Source organism: Pundamilia nyererei, unplaced genomic scaffold (assembly GCF_000239375.1).
Source record: "Pundamilia nyererei isolate P.nyererei 1_Seehausen unplaced genomic scaffold, PunNye1.0 scaffold00070, whole genome shotgun sequence".
In the NCBI taxonomy this organism is placed as follows: Eukaryota; Metazoa; Chordata; class Actinopteri; order Cichliformes; family Cichlidae; genus Pundamilia; species Pundamilia nyererei.
Window position 1 is genome coordinate 2,262,457 of NW_005187471.1, and position 20,804 is coordinate 2,283,260.

Consider the following 20,804-nt stretch of genomic DNA (forward strand, 5'->3'; position numbering starts at 1 on the left):
TAGAAATTATTGGTTGAACTATGGCGGGAAGTAAACGGAAAGAAATCAAACGTACCTGGTTCTTCAAGTTAAACCAGCCGTTTTCACTTCCTTGTTTGTTTTTCTCCTGCCAGTGTCAGTTCCGCACCTTTACTCACAGTCATATTACGTCTAAAGAGTGAAGTCTGATCTGTGTGCGACACTGAAATGGGAGCTTTAGCAGTCTTTCCTTTGCTTTTATTGATCCTGCAGATCGGGGCCAATAATGCCAAATACGAACCCAACTGGAAGTCCATCGACTCCAGACCGCTGCCAGAATGGTATGACCAGGCAAAGTTCGGCATCTTCATACACTGGGGTGTCTTTTCTGTCCCGAGCTTTGGCAGCGAATGGTTCTGGTGAGTTCTTCTTTTGACATTACCAGATCATTTAAACCTTTGCAGACAATCAGTGAGGGCAAGAGGGTCTGTGAAATCTAGGGAACAACTCATTCATTGGAAATTCCGACTTCGGACTTATCCAGGAACCCACCATCTATCCTGTCCGAAGTCGGAGATCCCATATGTTTTACATCATAGCAACAGTGGCAGTACAGATTAAAAGTTTTACAGTTTTACAAGTTTTTACAGTGATGACACATTTTGCATTTTATTTGTTACTAAGGTGGTACTGGCAAAACCAAAAGCAAAAGCCATATGTGGACTTCATGCAGAGGAATTATCCTCCAGACTTCAAGTATCAGGACTTTGCACCGCTGTTCACTGCCGAGTTCTTTGATGCCAAAGAATGGACAGACATCTTCGCCTCATCGGGAGCAAAGTACATCGTTCTGACCACAAAACACCATGAAGGTACACCACATTTTTGTGCATCGCTGTGTTTATATATGCCAGCTACAGTGTTCTTTTTTTTTTCTGAAGAAGTAGTCTGATGTCAGTATTGATGTCAGCGATGTATGACTGTCCTTCAACCACACAAGAGATGTTCTGTTTTGTTGGTGTATTTCTCAGGTTTCACACTCTGGGGCTCAAAGAACTCCTGGAACTGGAATGCGGTGGATATTGGACCAAAGAGAGACCTGGTGGATGAAGTGGTGACAGCTCTTCGCAATAACGGGGACATTCGTGTAGGGTTGTATCACTCCCTCTTCGAATGGTTTAACCCGCTCTTTGAGCTGGACGCTGCCAATGTCTTCACTACAAACTACTTTCCTACCAGTAAAACTCTGCCTGAGCTTTACGAGCTTGTTGTCAAGTACAAACCAGAGGTGCTGTGGTCTGATGGAGATGGAGACGCGCCTGACAAGTACTGGAACAGCACTGGTTTCTTAGCTTGGCTCTATAATGACAGGTAAACTTGCAAAATGTACATTATTTTTAGCTTTTTTCCCATCATGGATATAAAAACTGAGCTGACTGAAATCTTCTCAACAGTCCAGTACGTGACACGGTGGTGACGAATGATCGGTGGGGCTATGGCTCCATCTGCACACACGGTGGATATTACACCTGTTCTGATCGCTACCAGCCAGGACACCTGCTCAAGCACAAATGGGAAAACTGCATGACCATTGACAAAAAGTCCTGGGGTTACAGACGTAACGCTCCTCTCAGCGATTACCTCACCGTCGATCAGCTTGTGTTGGTGAGAGCTGAAAATCGTATTCGCCTCTAAACTAAAACAGATTCACTGTGATTAAATGAGTCATTGGGAAATTTACCTAATGCTTCTTTACTCTTTTCAACACATTTCCTACGACTCTGCAATTTTAAATTGTATCTTTAGGCATTTTGTTACTAGCAGCCATCACTTACAAAAAACATACCATGACTACACTTAAAAATGTAAACCCACGAGAGTTAAATCAATAAGTTAAAAAGATGCAAAAATGCAAGACTTGTCTGTGTAATTTACAAAAAGATAAAATAATTAAAACAGTAAAATCAATAAAAAAAATCAACAAGAAGAATGACAAAATATCATCACATGAGTGAGTGTCATTAAAGAGGAAAGAAAATGGGATAGAGATAAATATATGGGAGTTCAACCTGAGTCAGCGGCAGTAGAGAATTAAGTTAGAAACTATAGCCCGAGGGTCGCTCTGCAAGCCAAGGTGAGCCAGCTGAGCAGTGATGCCATTCTGTGGTTAAAATGTTAGGAGTCCCCCCTTGTTTTACTTTAAAACACGCCTCCAGACCCAGACAAGGGAGCAGTCACGTTAGATTGAAGTTCGTTTGGCTCGAGGGTCAAACGCTGATCTGGAGCCCTTCTTGTGGCTTTGTTTGTTCATGTTTATGTGTCAAAAATCGCTTGTAATAATTTCCAGTCATGTCCACTTTAATGTGTGTCCATGTGTGTGTGTGTTTCAGACACTGGTGGAGACTGTGTCCTGTGGAGGAAACCTGCTGATGAATATCGGCCCCACACACGATGGAAGAATCGCTCCGATCTTTGAGGAGCGTCTGAGGCAGATTGGTCAGTGGCTGAAGGTCAATGGGGAGGCCATCTATAACACGACAGCATGGCGAGCTCAGAATGACAGCCTCACTCCAGATCTGTGGTGGGTCCACAACTTTTTTTTTTTAGAAGGCTACATTGATATTTATCTATAGAAAGACATAGAAAGTTATAGAAAAAATATATATAGATTGATAAAATCAGAGGTAATTAATGGGTCTGATCTTCAACAGGTACACGTTCAGACCCCAGGAAAAAAACATATTTTCCATCTTACTCAAGTGGCCAAATAATGGATCAGTGATTCTGAATGAGCCAGTGGTTACTGGGCAAACTCAGGTAAGACTGACTCAATACCTAATAACGTTGCGATGCCAGCTTCTTATATTTAAACTGGTATTAGTGTACATGGCAATAAAATGCAGAACCTTGTGTGAGATCTGAACTTTATTCATAACTTCCTTTTGTTTAACAAAAAAGGTGGTGCTTCTTGGTTATGGCCCTCTGAAGTGGGAGCCTGTAAAGCCCGGTGGGCTGCAGGTTTACCTTCCCCAGCTCTCCTTTAGCCAGATGCCATGCCAGTGGGCCTGGACACTGAAGCTGACTGGTGCCACTTAAAGGAAAATCACATCACTTGAAGAGGAACTGATGGAGCAGAAAGGAAGGATTATACAGTGGCTTGCAAAAGTATTCGGCCCCCTTGAACTTTTCCACATTTTGTCACATTACAGCCACAAACATGAATCAATTTTATTGGAATTCCACGTGAAAGATTAATACAAAGTGGTGTACACGTGAGAAGTGGAACGAAAATCATACATGATTCCAAACATTTTTTACAAATAAATAACTGCAAAGTGGGATGTGCGTAATTATTCAGCCCCCTGAGTCAATACTTTGTAGAACCACTTTTTGCTGCAATTATGCCCTGCAGCTCCAGTGTAACATCCCTCTTCATGTAATTGCTGACCGACTGTTGCTGCGGGGTGAGACGATGCCCTGCACTGACATCCTCAGTAGCCCGAGGAAGAGTTCCTCCTCTGTTTATGCCGTACAAATCGCACTAATGCACAAGCATCAGAGTCAACAAATGTGCGGTGTTGACCACAGTTTCCAATTCCATTTAGCAAACTTTTCCCTATCTGTAAAGGCCAATGTTGCTTTACTCATTGTTCCTAATGAATCCCTTTTCACTTGTAACGCCTTTTTTTTTTTCTTGCTATCTTGATAGAGTTTCAGCTGGGCCTGCTTGACATTTTTACACAGAACACCGTGGTTTTCCTTTAGTTTCTCACCCAGAAACCCAGGCCAGTTTCTGTAATTTTGGGAGCAGTGACATTAAACACTGTGAAATTGCTTCTTTTCTTTGAGATGTGCTTTGTGGGAAGTTTGATAAGCCTGTTGCACTGATCGGTTTGATTCATTTTTATTAAATGTTTCAATAAAATCAACCTTTATTAGACTGACTTGTTCTCATTTGTTGCCTCCCTTTGGCGCCCCCTTGTGTCAACATGTGTAACGCCCTAGCCGCCTGGGACATTTTAAGCAGTCTGACGGTGCAAAACAGATCTATGCACCCCCGCTGTGCACAGATGAACCGGGAAAACAACACATCCTCTTCTGGCTCTGAAAAATGCAGCAGCAGTGAAGTTATTTTCATGTTGCACACTGACCGGTAAGCCTCTGCAGAATTTCTTTCAAAGCTGGTCTTTGCTCTTTTTCTGCACTGAAACCACAGCAGCTGCAGGAGTATTTGTCAACTGAGATCGAGAGTCCGGTGCAGGGCAGATCTCACTGTTGTGTCTGCTCTCTGTTGCACGCCTTTAAGGTGGGAGGTTCCTGTTCTGCAAATGTTCCATGACGTGCTGATGGGGGGTTTGCAAGGGGTTCTTCTCACGTCTGTGCAACCCCCCCACCCCACACACATACCCTAATTTCAGCAGGCTATCCCCAGCCTGGTACGCGCACATCGCAGCTGATCACCTAAACACAACAAACAGAGATGTTTAGGATGCAAAACGCGTGCACAGATAGACGCGCAATAATAGTGAAATACACATATTCTGCATTCTGGGAGAACCCGGGCTTTAAACCTTTAAAGTTTGTAGCAAAAATGTTGAGATGTCAAAAAAATTAACTTAGACATTTAAAGGCAGGACTGCAGTGCGGATTATTTTCTCGGTTTGGTCAGTTGGAACAGAACTTACTTGTTTAAAATGATGTATTTGTTCTGTTTGACTGCATATTGTAGAGTTTATTTGCCTATACAGTAGTGTGACAAAGAAAGAGTCCACAGGCCTCAGTTAGCATGATAAAGGCCATCACAGTTAGAAAAAGCCTCTACTCTGTAAAAAGAACAAAGCAGCACACCTTAGGATTGCAACACTGGATACGAACAAACCACAAGACCTCCTGAACAGTTTTCTTTGGAAAGACAAGACCAAAGTGGAGATGTTTGGCTGTAATGCATGCACATGGTGCCATGTTTGGAGAAAATCAAACACAATATATAAGCACAAATGGTGGTGACAGGAGATGATTTGAGCTTGTTTTGCAGCCCAGGTTCTGAGACTGTGTGGTCATTTAGTGGATCTTAAATTCCTCCCAAAGGATTCTGGAGTCCAATGTGAGGCCACATGTCCTAAAAACTCAACAATGATCCCAGGCAAAGCAGCAATAAAATGATGTAGAGCACTGACTTGAGCATAGTACATTAGGTTTATGTGACTTATTTGTTGTTAGTGGTGTCAGAGACATTAAAAGGACTTTTCTTGTAATACTGAATAATGACACTCAGTTAACTGAAAACAGACGTGTTACTGTACTTTGCCATCTTGACTTTCTCCCACTTGTTTTCCATTTCCGGCAGCAATGAATTTGCATATTACTTTGAAGTAAAGGCAAGACTTCAACAAAGCCAAATCTTTGCCGTTTCTCAAACTATTATTTTTCATGTTCACTGGGACTGCGTGTACATTTTATTATCAATCAGCACAGAAAACTGCGTGATTCACTGTGCGGTCGACACACTGCCGGCTCATTTCTGCAGTCTTGCTTCTGTAATCTGCAGGCAGTAATTATATATGTAGACAGGAACTGGGAAACTGTTACAGACGTTGGCATGGTTGCCATGGAAACACACAATCATGTTAGATTATTTTCAGGTACTGCTGTGATAATGGCATAAGCATGCCTGCTCGAGAGGCTGACTTGAAGAGACGGACAAAGGAGCGGTCGACGGCCGATGAAAAAAGTGAATCGGTTGAAGTTTTCTGAATGGCTTCTGTGAGAAGGTTTTTAGTTTAATGTTGTTGTGTTTGTTCAACCTGCTGGGTTCACCCCCCCCCCCCCCTTATCTCAGGCTGCCATATGACTGCCACTACAGTGAGCCAAGAGGAAAACCTCATTCCTTCCATTCATAAACCCCCCTCCCTGCCCTTCTAATTTAGGACTAATATAATTAAAGGCTCGCTAGTAGTCAGGTGCATGTGTGGCATTCAATCACATGCAGATTTGTGGCAGATTTGAGCTGGTCAGTAGAGCCACGGCGTAGCTTTAGATAGTGGAAATGCCAAGCAGTGTGTGGAACATCCTGAGGGACAGACCATTATATTTATAGAGGCTCACGACTTGACCTTCACTGCACATTGAGTATCAGCCATTTTAGTGCCGCTCCTGTAGATACTGAATACAGCATAATGGATCTCAGCTGCACTGCAGTTAGTTAGCTTCAACTTCATCTTTGGCTTGTTAGAGGCTATATCTAATAATAGCTCTCTGCAATTCCATACTGTGGAGGGACTCTGTCAATACACAGACTCTGCATTCACTGCTTTTCTAGCGCACAGCGAGTTGCTGCTTTTCTGAAGGAAATGCTCTGTGACATTACAGTTTTGCAGAGAAATAAAATGCTTGCCATTTGGATAAGATTTTGAACTGTGAGGTGAAATTCAACAGCGAGTCATTACATAAATTGCTCTGTTGTGTAAGCTTTGCATTAAGGGGAGGACCTCTGTGAAACATGTCTTAGCCACAGCAAGCACAGCTGGTGCAAGCTCAAAGCCAAGGACTCCTATTCATAGAAGCCTCCAGTTGTTCTCACCCAAGAGCAAAGAGTGAAACCGAGGAGGACGAGGAGGAGGAGGTGGGTCAAAGCGGGGTGTAGTATCTGAAGTTCTGTAAATTATATTGTGTCGAAAGGCCAAATTTTTCACACAAATGGCTGAGGCGGGGTGATCATAAATCAGTTCAAAAGCACGGAAAGACCTCATTTGATGTGCTTGATGGCAAAACCTGCAGCTTCAAACGAATGTTATGACACATTTTATCAGATGGTTCGGCCTCTATGCAAAGGTAATTTCACAGTAAAATTCAAGTCGAATTCAAATGTTTGTCATGTGTTTTAAAGGACACTGTTTTAATCTATATTCATGTATGATTTTGATTCCAAAAGTCAATCAGACATGTTAAAAATAGACGAGAAAGTACAAAGTAACACAGCAGTAGTTACCTGGGTACAATGTGCCACATTTTGTTATCTAACAATAAGGCAAAAAAGGATGTAAAAGGTGACTAGTAACATTATATGCCAATACTGGAGTCATTTTCAAATCTTTAACCCTTTGTTTACAGGAATTTGTGGACTAACCTGATCAGGAAACATCACAGGCAATTATTTAATTATAAGCAACAGGCTTATGTGTAACAGGGTTACATGCAAACAGTAAATACATTAAACTGTAGTTGTAACTGCTACGTTAATAGAATTAAGCAATTAGTCTTTCTTCTCTTGTTTTGCAAAATTAAAGCTCAGACTATAACAATGCAGCCCAAGAGACACTAATTCTTACTGAATCTTGCTCAGAGGAAGTCTTTAAGATTCACTGCAGAGTTGATGCATTAATGCAAAGGCTCCAAATGGCACCAACTAAACTCGCACATGTGATTCACAAGATGAGGTTCGCAGCTGCACATAATCTGCAGTATTGTCCTAGTTTTTTTTCCTTTTTTGCCGCGTTAATGACACCCCTCATCACGACTCTCTCCATTCACAAAGCAAATCCTGTCGTGACGGGAAGAACTGGCTCTGAACGGGGCTTGTGGGTGTCTCAGAATTCAGAGAACATGTCTAATTTTTGCAGCAGCCTCGCAGCCAGCCACATTCATTGAGTTCCTCTCCGTATGCACACGCTGAATAGGATCACGCTGTAGGAGATGTACATTCAGAGCTCGCTGCACCATATGATTAGAGTCTTTCAGCCGAGCGCTTTTGCATTTCTTCCTACCGACTGTCCGACGCATTTTACATAGATAATAATAGTTAATGAATATGTGTACCTGAATGAATTTGAGCTGTGAGGGATGGGTGATGCTTTAGCTCTTTGGATCATGACAGCCTCGCTCCCCACTTTGTGTGCGGAGTGTGCGAAGCGCACGGAGAGACGAGAGGGAGAGGGAGAGGAAAAGCGCCCTTAAACGTGGGCTGTTGTGTATCCCTCTCTGGGCCCCTTTGCTATTTTTGTGCCTGGGTCCGCACGTCACGCTTGGGTATTTTCTCTGGTGACTAGCTCGCATCAATAGATCTTCTAATGTACATCCAGTCGGCCAGCAGCTTCGCGACTGATGGGACTTTTACCTCGCTCGTTTCTTTCATATTTCGCCACCCGGACATGAGGAGAATGGAGAGACGGACTATGCAGTATGAGGAATGTCACATGTGACTGCCGATATGGGACAGGGGACTATTCAAATGTCAGGTTTGTATGAGGATTATATTTGATATGTGAATGCCAGCTGCTGTGTGTGTGCTGTGTGTCACTCCGATCACAGTGAGAGAGCTGCTGGTTCATTCTGCATGCTGTCGTAGAGGACTTTAAAGCCAACCGTCTCCTTATGATATTTATGGATTTGTTGTCAGCGTGAGACTTCAAGCCCCATTCCCTTTAATGGCCAACTTAGCCCCTAATGATGTAATGCAGCGGCATAACGATGCTCTCCCGTAGCTCACCGTGCTCCCTTGTGTGTGAAGGGATGTGCCCAGCGAATGTGCGGTTCAGATAAATGTCTCCACAGAGTCGTTTCTCCATCCATGCGGACATACTGTACCACAGTCAGCCCACAGTCATCCCGAAGCACACCTACTGCCACCCACCTGCCTCCTGTTGTTGCACGTCATTGCTGCTGTGTCACATATTTTCGTTTAGGTTAGCGCTTGTTGCCAGGAGTGAGAGGAATTTGGCTTTCAAAGGTGCGCTGGCCCACTCTTTTTTTGGAAAAGTCTGAATGCGCTCAGAGACTTGTCAATGAGACTCTGAATGTGATGGCTCTGTTTCCTCCCTGTCGTGCTCAGTTCAAAGGTATGCATTGTTTCTGAGGGTCTTATCTCATTGTCACTCTGCACCTATATTCCCCTCTTCCCTCCTCTGGTGGCTCACAGAGGATGGAAACTAAGCAATGAGGTCAGATCGACCTTGAAAGGGAGCTCCCTACCAGGCCTCTGAATTTTTGTTACCCCCAGGCACCCTCCAGCTTAGTTTACCTCTCTAAACCTCCCCGTTGAAACATGGATCATTCCAATCCAAAGCTGCCCCTCCACCTCCTCCCCTCCTCACCATCCTTCATATGCCTTCATTATTTTTCCTGTATGTGGAGGAAGCGTTCAAATCTGTCTGACAGCAGAGACCCCAAAGATGAGCTCAAAGAGGGGAATGGGCATTTGGATAAGAACACAAAAGGTAGATTATCATCTTTACCGCTGCTTTCGAGCGTCTCTCGGCATCTCAAGAGTCACCTTGGATTCATATCCTCTGGTTTTTATGCTTGAGCAGCGTGGTGGTGTGCTAACAAAGAAAGAAAGGGAGTGAGAGAAAGAGAGTGAGAGTCGAAGAATGTCCTAATTAAAGGGAACTCAGAGGGTTTGTACCAGATAAAATTACATAACGTCGTTAGGGAGGACACAGCATTTGATACTGAGAAGATGAAACTGACGTGCCCTCAGATGGCCATCCATCCCCACGGTATGAAGTGAAAGTGTAACCAGTTCACTTCAGCCACAGGCATCATGATGTTTCTCGCTTGAGTCCTGCATGTTTACCTACAGTGAAGAGTGTGGTCCTGTGCGGCTCACTGTGGAGACGGACACTAGTGACTCAGATAGGTTGGAAGCCTTGAATCCCACTGGAGGTGATATGAAATGATACTGGATTTAGATAAAAGGCTTTAAAGGTGCGGGCGGACTCATTACACTTCATTGCCATTGATTTAAGACTATCGACTGGCATGCTTCAGCACACATACCAGACTTCAAAGAATGCTTACTTCCAATAACAGTCTTGTCTTCTGTTCTTCGGTTCAGTCTAGTTTTTATTCCCATAATTGCCAATAATGTCGACCACGGCTGAACAAGTGAGTTTAAAACTGAATTTATTAATTCCCTTTGACCTGTTGTAACACCCAGTGGCAACCTATACAATGTAGCTTTGTGTTATGAGCCATACAAATAGATAAATTTTTACAAACTAGATCATGTTACCTTTCAGATTAATTATAATACATTGCAGTTATTTTTTAAATTTTTCCAAAAAGATTAAAATTTGATCAAAAGCCAAACACTACCTCTAACTCGGGATGGGGTGATGGTGACCCGGTGCACAAATGTTTGAATAAAAGTGACATTCCACATTACGGTACTGGCTTGTTTCCCATGAGGACATCATTTGACTACCTTACCTGTGCCCTTAATGATCAGTTTTGACACTTCAGTATATATCAGTAAATATGTGGTTTGGTAGATACATGGGCAGAGACCACTTTCACTCACCCAGTGATTTTGTTCCATAAGGAGGCCTGAAATATGACAGAAACCACTCAGGTCTGAAGGGACCTTCGAGGGTTACTCCTAGTAGGCTTTCAAGGGGCAAAGAGTTAAATACCTCTTCATATGCACATTCACAGAGCTTCAGAAAATTAGGTGCCAGGGTTTACCTTGGTAAAGAGACCCAGCTTTTCCATTCCTGCTGTGATGGAGCTCATTATGAATTTTATACTCCAGTTTTATTAGGAGGACTTTTGGGAAACAGCCTTGAATAGCTCTCAATTTCAAGCGCAGACACACACACACACACACACACACACAGACTTTCCTGCCTCATTTATTTTGTCACGATAATCTTCGTGCATATTTATGTGGTCCTAGTTCATGTTATTGCATCCTAACGACTCTTTCTTATTTCTTTCAGATGACCCTTCCCTGCAATTCACATGTATGTTAATATTACTAAAGTTACATAACGGTTATTGTCCTTGAAAATCGATCGCAAAGGAAGTGACACTGGATTCATGGAGTCACTTGAAACTACTGCAGGGGTAAAAAGCTCCACTGAGGGTCAGGACAGAAATGCTGCACAGAAAAAATGCACATCGGAGGTTGCACAGAGTAGGCGGAGACCACCAGTCGAATTGGAAGCCAAAGGGTGGCACCAAAAACTAGAAGAAGCTCAGAGCAAAGATACATGTGGTTTCAAAGAAATGTCTGACTCAGGGAAATCACTGCAATTAGAAGATCAGCACCCTCAAGCTCAGTCCACAAGCCATCCAGATTATGAGGTATCCTCATACCCACTACAGTCCACAAAGCAGTTTTCTAGTGGCAGACAGAAAGCTTCTACACAGTCCCCAGCACCCACATCTCACAGGAAGTCCCCCAGCTCACCTGAAGTCCAACAACAATGTTCAAATTCAGGGATGGATCCACTTACAGAAACGGTGTGCAAGGTGGAACAGAAACCACAAAAGCCTGGGAAGTATGTTTGCGATTACTGCGGAAGGGCATGTGCCAAACCCAGCGTGCTTAAGAAACATATTCGCTCGCACACAGGGGAACGACCCTACCCATGTGTTCCCTGTGGGTTCTCCTTCAAAACCAAGAGTAATTTGTACAAACACAGAAAGTCTCATGCTCACTCAGTCAAAGCTGGAACGGTGCCATTCTCAGAACTCGGTTCGTACAATGCCAATACAGACCAAGGGTCTTTTGAAGGGGAAGGAGAGCTATTCTCTGATGCTGAGCAAAGCACAGACACGGACGAGGACACTCTTAATGACCCGCTGCTGCTGCTGGACTCTCCAATGGAGGGATCAGATAACACTGCTGTAAAAGTACTAAATCTCATTGCTCAGAAAAAGGGAGCCACGTCAATGTCAGCTCAGGATGGTTCATCCCAACACCAAGAAATCAATGCACCTTCTGCTGCTGCCGAGGCTAGTCGTGCAATTCAATCTTGCACAATCAAACAGAGGCTGGCACTCCGGCTGTCTGAAAAAAGAAGCAGTGACTCTGACCACAATCTGTCCCTCCCAAGTCAGTCTAGCAAGGGCAGCACGGACTCCGGGTACTTCTCTCGCTCTGAGAGTGCTGAGCACCAGACCGGCCCTCCGAACACTAACGCAAAGTCCTACCAAGAAATTATGTTTGGAAAGTGTTATCGGCCAAGCCCTAAGCAGGCAACAGCTTTTGTGGCTTGTAGCACAGACACGAGTGAATATACCGGCAAACGCTCAGAGAAAGGCGTCTCCCGTGTTTTCACGCAAGAAAAAGACACAGTTGAGTCAATCAAAATAAACACAAAATCATTCACAAGGGAAGAGGTAAAAGAACCCCTATTAGATGCTGGCTCTGATGTGGGGCCTCTGATTAGAAGCAACTCAATGCCAACATCCTCAGCAGTCTGTCTGACTATGCCTCAAGCACTCAGAGGCAGTCACTCGTTTGATGAGAGAACAAGCACCGGCGGCATGAGGAGACTCAGGCGGCAAGCCGCTTTCGAACTATCCGCGCAAGATGGCCATACTGACACTGACAGTCACGGAAAGATTAGTGAGAGTGGCATTTCACCCTCAGGACTGGAAATGGAAAGCTACCCTTCTGTGGTGCCTAGTATGAGCCATCAGAGGCATGCGATGGAACTGGCAACGCGCAAGCGTCGGAAGGAAAAAAGGGAAGAGGAGGATTTGTCGGGTCAATATGAAGGCCATCATGAACCGTGTGAGGAGATGTTTGATTCAAGCAAGGACTATGATGTAAAACAAGGCGCACTGGGCATTATGGCTTTACGGAAAGGCCATTCACAGATGGACAGGTGTGACATGGACATATCGGTGTGCCCTGAAGTGTCTGCTCGAAAAAACTTAGGGAATGTAATTTCAGTTATCCAGCACACAAACTCAATAAACAGGCCTTACTCTGAACATTCAGAATCTTACAAATATCAAGCTATGGAGGCCTCTGAATCATATGAGATGGAGCGAAGTGACAGTAGATTAAGGGAGTCGGTTCAATTGGGGCCCAAGCTCGTGCGGCAGTCTAACATACAAGTCCCAGAAATTAGAGTTACAGTAGAGCCTGACAGTCCAGAAAAAGCTCCTGAGGTGCAGGTGAAGGAGCCAGAGAAGCACGTGGAGGAGTTTCAGTGGCCTCAAAGGAGTGAAACTTTAGCACAATTCCCTCCAGAAAAACTCCCTCCAAAGAAAAAAAGGCTACGCTTAGCTGATATTGAGCACTCCTCTGGTGAATCTAGCTTTGAGTCGGCCTGCACTAGCCTGTCCCGCAGCCCCAGTCAAGACAGCAACTTATCTTACAGCTCCACCTTATCGTTTGACAGGGAAGAGAGCTTGAAGTCAGTCTCTCCCGCCAGGCAGGATGAATTTGGCAAACCATTAGAGTTGTTAGCTGTGCCAGGGAGTGGGCACTCCCTCTCAGTGCTCAACCAGCGTCAACAACATGAAATGAGACGCTCCTCCTCAGAGCAGGCGCCGTGTAACTTGCGCAAGGAGTTCCCAGAGTTGCGCAGCATATCATTTGACTATGGCAGTCTTTCTCCAACATCCAAAGTTAGACACGTGGACATAAACTCTGTGAAGGAGAGAAGGAGGGGAAACTTAGTGCGACAGGAGTCACTGAATATGGATAGTGAAGTAACATCACAAGTGTTTCCACAGTATCTCAGCAGCATCTCCCCTTCATTCACTGCCGCCACTATCCTGCCGCAGACTTTGCCAATATTCTCAGCTGGGAGTACATTTCCTCAGCTTGCACATCCGAGCCTGATGGTTCCCGTAAGAATTCAGACTCATGTTCCATCCTACGGTAGTATCACATACACCTCAGTGTCACAGATTTTTGACAATCACTATGACAGTGTTAGCTCCACTACGTCCACCCTTCAGAGTCAGATTTCAAGAATTTCTGTGAATCTCGATTCTCATAACATATCGGCTCATACAAAACCACCTACAACACACACCCTCAATGTTGAGGCCCTTGATTTGTCCTCAGCCAAGCTCAAGACAGGCATCCCTCTCTCTCTGACCTCCAGAACTATCTCAACCACTAATGCCTCCAGTGGTGGCGCAAACAAACGGATGCTATCCCCTGCCAGCAGCCTGGACCTATTCATGGAGGTCAAGCAGCAAAAACGTGTGAAAGAGGAGAGAATGTTTGGGCAGATTGTAGAGGAACTGAGTGCGGTGGAGTTGGGAAAATGTAATTTGAGTGAAGAGAAGGGGCACAGGTCAGGGATGCAGGGTGCACCAACACTTCATGCTCAGAATGACTCACGCAGGAGTAAATTTATCACACTTCAGCAAAAAGAGCCCGAGGCCGAGGCCACGGACCACGGCGCGGAGTCAGTTATGGAAAGCAGCTCCCTGGATGCAAGCTCGCCTCCTTACGCCATGATATCAGTCAGTGAAGTGAAAGAAGCTGGCACGGAGAAACAAGTGCAGATGGATATAGTGGCACAGCTGGTAACCAGTCAAGACATCCTGATGTCAGACTCTGAGCATTCAGGACTGTTATCTCAGTTTCCAAGTCTTCGCACGACGACAGGTGTGAGCTGGTGTTATCTCAATTACACCACGCCGAGCTGCTCTCACAGCACCGCCCCTTTCTCATCTGTGTACTCCACCTGGCGTGTGAGTTCCCATAACCCGAACCCTCTTGAAGTGAGCACCAACTCTGCTCTGGCTTTGCTGCAGTCCAGACAGAGGGGAGACAAGGTTATATACACCATGGCTGCCATGTGCCAGCCTGGTACTGGGAAACTGGTCTCATCACTCATCCTGTGGAGGCAGACCATGGAACAGGTAAGAAAATAATCCTGTCTTTTCTATCAAAGGCGTACTGGTGTTTTAAACACCTGTTGAGATATTGAATTAAAGCCTTATTTATTGTACCTCTTATATCAGTAATCACTGATATAATCAGAAATAATTATGAGAAGATAACTGTTTAAAATGCAGAAAGTTTTAAGGACCTTAATACCCAGAATTTGGCAAACTGCACACTTTAATCAACCGACAGAAGGTTTCCTTGGAAAGATCCTGGAACGAGCATTTGCTTGGTGCTGATAATGATATTTAACTATGAATCGCCAAATGGTCTTGATTTTAAAAAATATGTCTTGAAGATGAAAATACCAGACATTATAATTATATTAAGGTCATTATTAAGTCCAAATCTTGGTACTTTTCTCCACTGTGCTCAGTGGATAAAAGGCATAAATTTAACATTAAGATCAGAGTTACCTGTGCTGGGTTTTTCCCCAGCAGTGGCATAGTTCATGTTTGCAAAACATGCTGTGCAATGCCATGTGTGACATACAATATTGGTGGGATCGCGTTGCACTGTCGATATGGTGTCCACTTAAAAAGGATGTTAACACAATGTTTGTTCATCTGATTCAGCTGCAGAGGAAACCGGAGCCCAAAGAGGTGGACGTCACCTACGGGAAGAAGGTGAAAGACATCAGCTGCAGAGTGAAAACTGCCAAGGAAGAGTGGAAAGAGAGGGAGGCTGCCACAACCCAGACTATGCCAACACGAATTAAGATCTTTGAAGGAGGGTCAGTCGAGATATTATTTACCATTACACTCGTCACTTCTGCTGACTGCATATGCAGCGGATATATTAGAGTGCTAGTATGTGAAGTATCTGTTGGCCCACGCTCTTTTTGCAGTTTACGACTGTGCTTTTTTTGCATTTCTTTATTAGAAATGAATCTCTCTCTTTCAGGTACAAATCCAATGAAGACTATGTATATGTTAGAGGTCGAGGCCGGGGTAAATACATATGTGAGGAGTGTGGTATTCGCTGTAAGAAGCCAAGCATGCTGAAAAAACATATCAGGACCCATACGGATGTGCGGCCGTATATCTGCAGGGTTTGCAACTTTGCTTTTAAAACTAAAGGTAAGCATTTTCTTTCCTTACAGAGTAGTGAGTTATCGTAGCTGTAGCAGTGATTAAAAAAAGCTGTTAGATTAACTTTTTTTTAAGCATCTGAAATGTACGAAAGTTCAGTTTCTGTTGTGTTTAATTTCAACAAATTTGCCTTATTTCTGCAGGAAACCTAACTAAACACATGAAGTCAAAAGCGCACATGAAGAAGTGTCTTGAACTGGGAGTGTCAGTGACGATGGATGAGACAGAGATACAGGAACATGGTAAGACTGGGATGTATGTAAGTGTTGTAGATATGCCCAGCTGTCACTGCAACAAATCCAGATAAACTAATGTGTTTCTCATTTCAAGTGGACGACATGCAACAAAAGTCCAAGACAGAGGTGGCTGCGACGACCAAACATCAGTTCTCAGACGCCGAGGACTCCGACGGCATGGATGAAGAAGCTGATGAAATCGATGAAGATGACGATGAGGACGATGAATACGAGGGTGATTCCACTCCGAAGTTACATTCAAGAAGCACGAGTCCTCAGCCGTGTGGAGTTACCTCTCTGTCAGTTACAGCCACTGCTGCCATCCACGGCTGCTCCCTCACATCTCTGCCCGGAGTCGATGTCAGTCAGCAACCCTCCGGCAGACGTACGAGCTTGGATCATCGTCCTGTTTTTGCAAACGACCAGAGAGAGAAATCCGTGGATGAAGACTCTCTGACCATGCTGTCTCCAGATCACAGCAGCTTCCTTTTTGATCCTTATTCATCTTGTCTACTCTCTCCTGGCTGGGAGTCTCCCATCAGGGAGCCCTCCCCTTCACGTTTACGTTACCCGTCCCCAAGGAGGGAGCTTTCGCCACGTGGTCGCTCCTCTCCCAGATGGGATACCTCTCCATTGAGGCCCAGTTCACCTAGCTTCACACCCATCCAGCATCCCTCCCCGGTCTCAATTGAACGGCCCATGTCTCCCGGCATAGAGCTTGCTGGAAAGCGGGAATCCTCAGTCAGAGGCAGGCAGAGGGTTGTGTTAAGAGCCGTTTCACCACGCAGAGGTTCACACCAACATAAAGGCAGCGGTGACAAAACCAGACACCAAGCAAAGATGGAGATGGCTCAGTACCAAGGAGCCTTTGAAATGGAGATGGTAAGTAGCACAGCGTATTCTGCAGCCAGTTCAAGTGTAACACAAACAAAGAGCTTTTAAGGACTTATTGTTAATCTGTTCAAGTGTATAGAACAGCATCTAAAAATTATTTTGTTAAATTTTGATGAATCTGGGTACATGTAGATGGACCGTGTGTGGTGTAAAAACAAAAATATTTTCATACACTGTATTTAAGAAATTGTTCAGAAATGTTATATTCTTGTCTACTAGTGTATCTAACTCAAACAACATAAGATATTAATCTAGGCACAGTTAAAATGGTAACTATGTTTAAAATTATAGCTTAGCAAACAAGCATGCTAACTCTTGCTAGCAGGTGGCGTGTCGAGTCCATCGCCATTTTTTCTTTTGGGACAGTTTTATTATTATTTTTGCCTTAATTTAGTCATTTTCAAGTCAGTAAATACTTAGCTTGTAAAGCACAACTGTTGTCTAGCTAATGTTGTGCTATCATGACCTGGCATTGTATGGTCGATACTAGTGTTTCAGCAGATTAGACACTTGCTACAGTTAGCGCACCCTGATCTTTAGCATTTGTTACCAATAGTGAAGACTATTCTCCCCTAATGCCCTAGTCACACAGGCTATCCCCCAACTGTTGCTGAACGTTGCTGGCAGTTGCTTTTAAGTTGATTACAAAAGTCTGATTCAACCAGGCCAAGAGGGTAGTCAATTACCCAATGGTAATGACCAGTTGCCTCAGAAAACTGTGTACCCCACAAATGGTTGGCGACTGGTTGCTGGCAGTTGCTAGTGTGAAACTTATGATGCTATGCCACAAACTTTCTTGTGATTGCTTTTAGCGTTAGCAGGTTGTGCATAATTAGCATGGAAGATGGCAACTTAGGTGCAAAACTCTCAAAAAACTTGTCAAGAAGCAGTGAAGCGGCGAAGAATGTGACTCAAACTGTAAATACAAACAGGGAGGTTTTTGGTGCATCACCTTTTTTGCGACTGTTTTCATCTAGCGACAGCCAGCAACCACTCACCAAGACTCAAAATGATTACACATTTTCCCCTAGCAACCAGTGTATATTTCAGCATGGAATTAGCTATTTGTGTTTCACTAGTTAAAAGAAAAGCACACATACATTTTCTTTTTCTTGCACTGAAAGAACAAGTAGTAGAATATTCTGTTGGCAGAGAAGTTTTTTCTTCTCTGAGTGCTTTCATTTTTCAACATTCACATTACTTCATGATTTCTAACTAAGATATTTTCACATGAGAAATTATCTTGGCGATGCTGAAATTGCCGCTAATTCTGCCAATGTGTCGTTCCAGGATCAAAGGAGCAGCTTGGCTTCCAGTCTGCCTGGTGCTGCCAGTTCTCATCATCAGAACATCCTCAGCCACCTCCCTCTTCACTCCCAGCAGCAGGCCCACAGTTTGCTCCCCGTTGTTCCTGTTGGCGGGCTCCAGATATTACACTCCCCGCCTTCCTCCAGCACTGATGTCAGCCCCTCTGTGGCGCCAAGCCCCCAAAGCAGCGAAGGCCAATGTTGCAGCAGCAGGGACGGATCTGTCCTCAGTCCTGAGACAGAAGGAGAGGACATCAGAGGCCACGGCCAGCTGTCCTGCCACGAGGCCGCTCAGGAGAAAAGCCTCGACCCCGAAGTCGGAGACAGCGGACAAGAGGAGAATGTACAGACCTGCTTGAAAGCCATCGCCTCGCTGAAGATTACCACAGAAGACCCTCATTAGAACCGTCATTGTCTGTTTTCTCGGGTTGATCAAGGAAAAGACACCTCCCTGCTACACCTGCGACCTTGTCACCTTCTGCCCTTTAGGCACATGACCTCATCTTTATCCCATTAGAGGCAATATAATAACACTTCCTCTGGTCTTGCACATACCCGAGACATCTTCTTAAGTGGATAATATGAGTGGAGGTCATATCTTTTCAGTGAAGAAGAAGGCCACCGCATCTGATGAGCTCTTCTCTTCAAAGGCTTTTTGGAAAACTTGGACGAGCAGCAGGGTGTTTTTTGCGTTAATGGGTTCAGGTGCAATACGGAAAGATATTCTGCTAATATGCCTTTGTCTGACATAGTAGTTTGCGTACAATTGCACATAAATTATATTTATGAATTCTGTACAAATGTCCTTAACATATACTCCTTCTTAGATACATACAAACAGTGTATTTTACTGTGTGTACTTTGAAAATAGACTGTTGTTTATGTAATCATATCAAGGTGTGATGCAGTAGTGCAGTAAATAAAGACTATTTATAAGGGGAAAAGTATGTGTATTATGAAACAGTCTGACCAAATTTTAAGTAGACGCTTCTTGTGCAGTTTGGTGCTTCTGATCAAGCAGCGAGGGTCTGTGCCTTTATTTTGCGTTTCTTCATTTCTTTATCAGAGCGAGAACTACGGAAAGCAGTCGAGGTACTCTTTATTTTGCTCAGAGGACAGCTTTTTCTTTCTCGCCCCGTCGGCTTTATTTATGTGAAACAAGCTTAAAAGAAACAAAAAAAAGTTTCCTATGTTGCAAATTTTCTTAATGTTGTGGTTTTTATCTTGGTAAAAATGCATGGGATTTGCTATTGCACAACAATAGAGGAGGTAATTATGTAATTATGAATACTGTAAGATGTATTTATATATTAGAACGTAAGCACTTATTGATACTGGTAAATATTTGACTACTATTTATATGGTATATCTGTACTTATGCAGCAGTGATGCAGTTATGCAGTGAGCTACGCTGGCATTGCTTTTGATCTCATGTCGTCTCTACAGTTTTTTTTCTTGCTTATACAGATGACCATGAGCATTTTATGAGTTTTAAAGATGCACTTTCATCCTTTTACCTTTGATGTTTTAACTGACTCGGTCAGTGGAGGAAATGGGGGAGTAAAACACAGTTTGTTCTCTTGTGATTTTTGACACATTCCAGTTGTTTTTTTTCTTTTCTCATTGTGTAAAACACGTTGCACACAAATCCAAGGGGCTACAATGATCAGTCAATAGTACATTTTCTTGCATTTCAAGTGTAACTGGATGAATCAATATAAGTAATGACGTTATAAGCATGACTATTACTGTGCTTCAGCTCACAATGTAAGTAATCATTCACCAAATGCATTACTTCTTCTCTGTATATATATATATGTGTATTTTTATGATTTAAACTATTTTTGCAGTGTTGAATTCTGAAAACTTTTTATGTGGATTGTTTATATCTCTTTAAGAGGTAAAATGTCTGCAGCTGATGTAATGGCAGAGGTTTAATGAGGCTGATTGCTAACACAGCGTGTCTCATCTTTTTAAAAAAAAATGTACTCACATCTTTAAGTGATTATCCGTTTTTGAGACTTCGAAATTTAAAAACACAACAACACTTTGTTCACTCATGTTTACATAAAAGATTTATAGGTGCACTGCTTTAATTTTGTGTTTTCCTTTCTGAAGGTGTATGTAGCTTTGATTTCACGGTTGTGTATTTTCATTTGTTGTGCACATAGCTCATAAAATGTGAAGGGAAAGTGAAGCCTTTTATTTGCTTTAGCATACATTATGTATTCAGATTGTGTTTTGTGTTTTTTTTAATTGTGTATTCATATATACTGAACTGCATTGTGCCTCTCATGTCTATGGAAATCCTGTAAAACACACAGAGGACAAATCATTTTACCTCTAAGCTAAGATTTTTTCGAGGAGGGAAAAAACAACCTCAGTAGCCAATCTGTTGTTTAGCTATTTGCATCAAATCTGGCTAGTCAGGACGGAGTGCCTCTTTTATGCTATGAGGAATTTATTGTTTGGTGCTCTACTTTTTCAGATTAAATTCAAAATTGTTTTAAAAGAATATAATTCTAACCCAAAAATGTGTGTCGCAGCTTATTTCACGGCTTCCGTACCTTTCCTCCTGCATTATTCACCGCTGTTTAAATTAGAGCTCGCACGAGAAGGTTTTCAGATGAAATCGCTCACATTTTATCTTCAGGGTACAGTGAAAAATTGGAGA

The 20,804-nt window shown here is 43.4% G+C and overlaps 2 protein-coding genes across 3 annotated transcripts; both read left to right on the forward strand.

The window, feature by feature from the left end:
• The first annotated feature begins 63 nt into the window (after positions 1 to 63).
• Positions 64 to 3,156, forward strand: fuca2 (alpha-L-fucosidase 2). Its single transcript, XM_005736696.1, has 7 exons — positions 64 to 377; positions 643 to 830; positions 990 to 1,329; positions 1,413 to 1,623; positions 2,349 to 2,539; positions 2,670 to 2,775; positions 2,917 to 3,156. The coding sequence occupies exons 1-7, from the start codon at positions 187 to 189 to the stop codon at positions 3,052 to 3,054; spliced, it is 1,365 nt and encodes a 454-aa protein (XP_005736753.1). The 5' UTR covers positions 64 to 186; the 3' UTR covers positions 3,055 to 3,156.
• A 934-nt stretch (positions 3,157 to 4,090) lies between these two features.
• Positions 4,091 to 20,647, forward strand: hivep2b (HIVEP zinc finger 2b). 2 transcript variants are annotated; one of them, XM_005736698.2, is made up of 7 exons: positions 4,091 to 4,111; positions 10,674 to 14,577; positions 15,178 to 15,335; positions 15,506 to 15,681; positions 15,837 to 15,935; positions 16,024 to 16,811; positions 18,114 to 20,647. In XM_005736698.2, the coding sequence occupies exons 2-7, from the start codon at positions 10,774 to 10,776 to the stop codon at positions 18,531 to 18,533; spliced, it is 5,445 nt and encodes a 1,814-aa protein (XP_005736755.1). In that variant the 5' UTR covers positions 4,091 to 4,111; positions 10,674 to 10,773; the 3' UTR covers positions 18,534 to 20,647. The 2 variants fall into 2 exon arrangements, with proteins under 2 accessions (XP_005736755.1, XP_005736754.1); XM_005736697.2 differs by lacking the exon at positions 4,091 to 4,111 and adding an exon at positions 7,618 to 8,192.
• The last annotated feature ends 157 nt before the right edge of the window (positions 20,648 to 20,804 follow it).

Bases quoted from the DNA above. Each gene is read 5' to 3' on its own strand.
- fuca2 (XM_005736696.1), top strand. From the start codon at position 187: ATGGGAGCTTTAGCAGTCTTTCCTTTGCTTTTATTGATCCTGCAGATC. The intron at 1,624-2,348 runs GTGAGAGCTGAA...TGTGTGTTTCAG, and splicing joins CCGTCGATCAGCTTGTGTTG to ACACTGGTGGAGACTGTGTC. The intron at 2,776-2,916 runs GTAAGACTGACT...TTAACAAAAAAG, and splicing joins TGGTTACTGGGCAAACTCAG to GTGGTGCTTCTTGGTTATGG.
- hivep2b (XM_005736698.2), top strand. From the start codon at position 10,774: ATGGAGTCACTTGAAACTACTGCAGGGGTAAAAAGCTCCACTGAGGGT. The intron at 15,336-15,505 runs GTCAGTCGAGAT...TCTCTCTTTCAG, and splicing joins ATTAAGATCTTTGAAGGAGG to GTACAAATCCAATGAAGACT. The intron at 15,936-16,023 runs GTAAGACTGGGA...TCTCATTTCAAG, and splicing joins GACAGAGATACAGGAACATG to TGGACGACATGCAACAAAAG.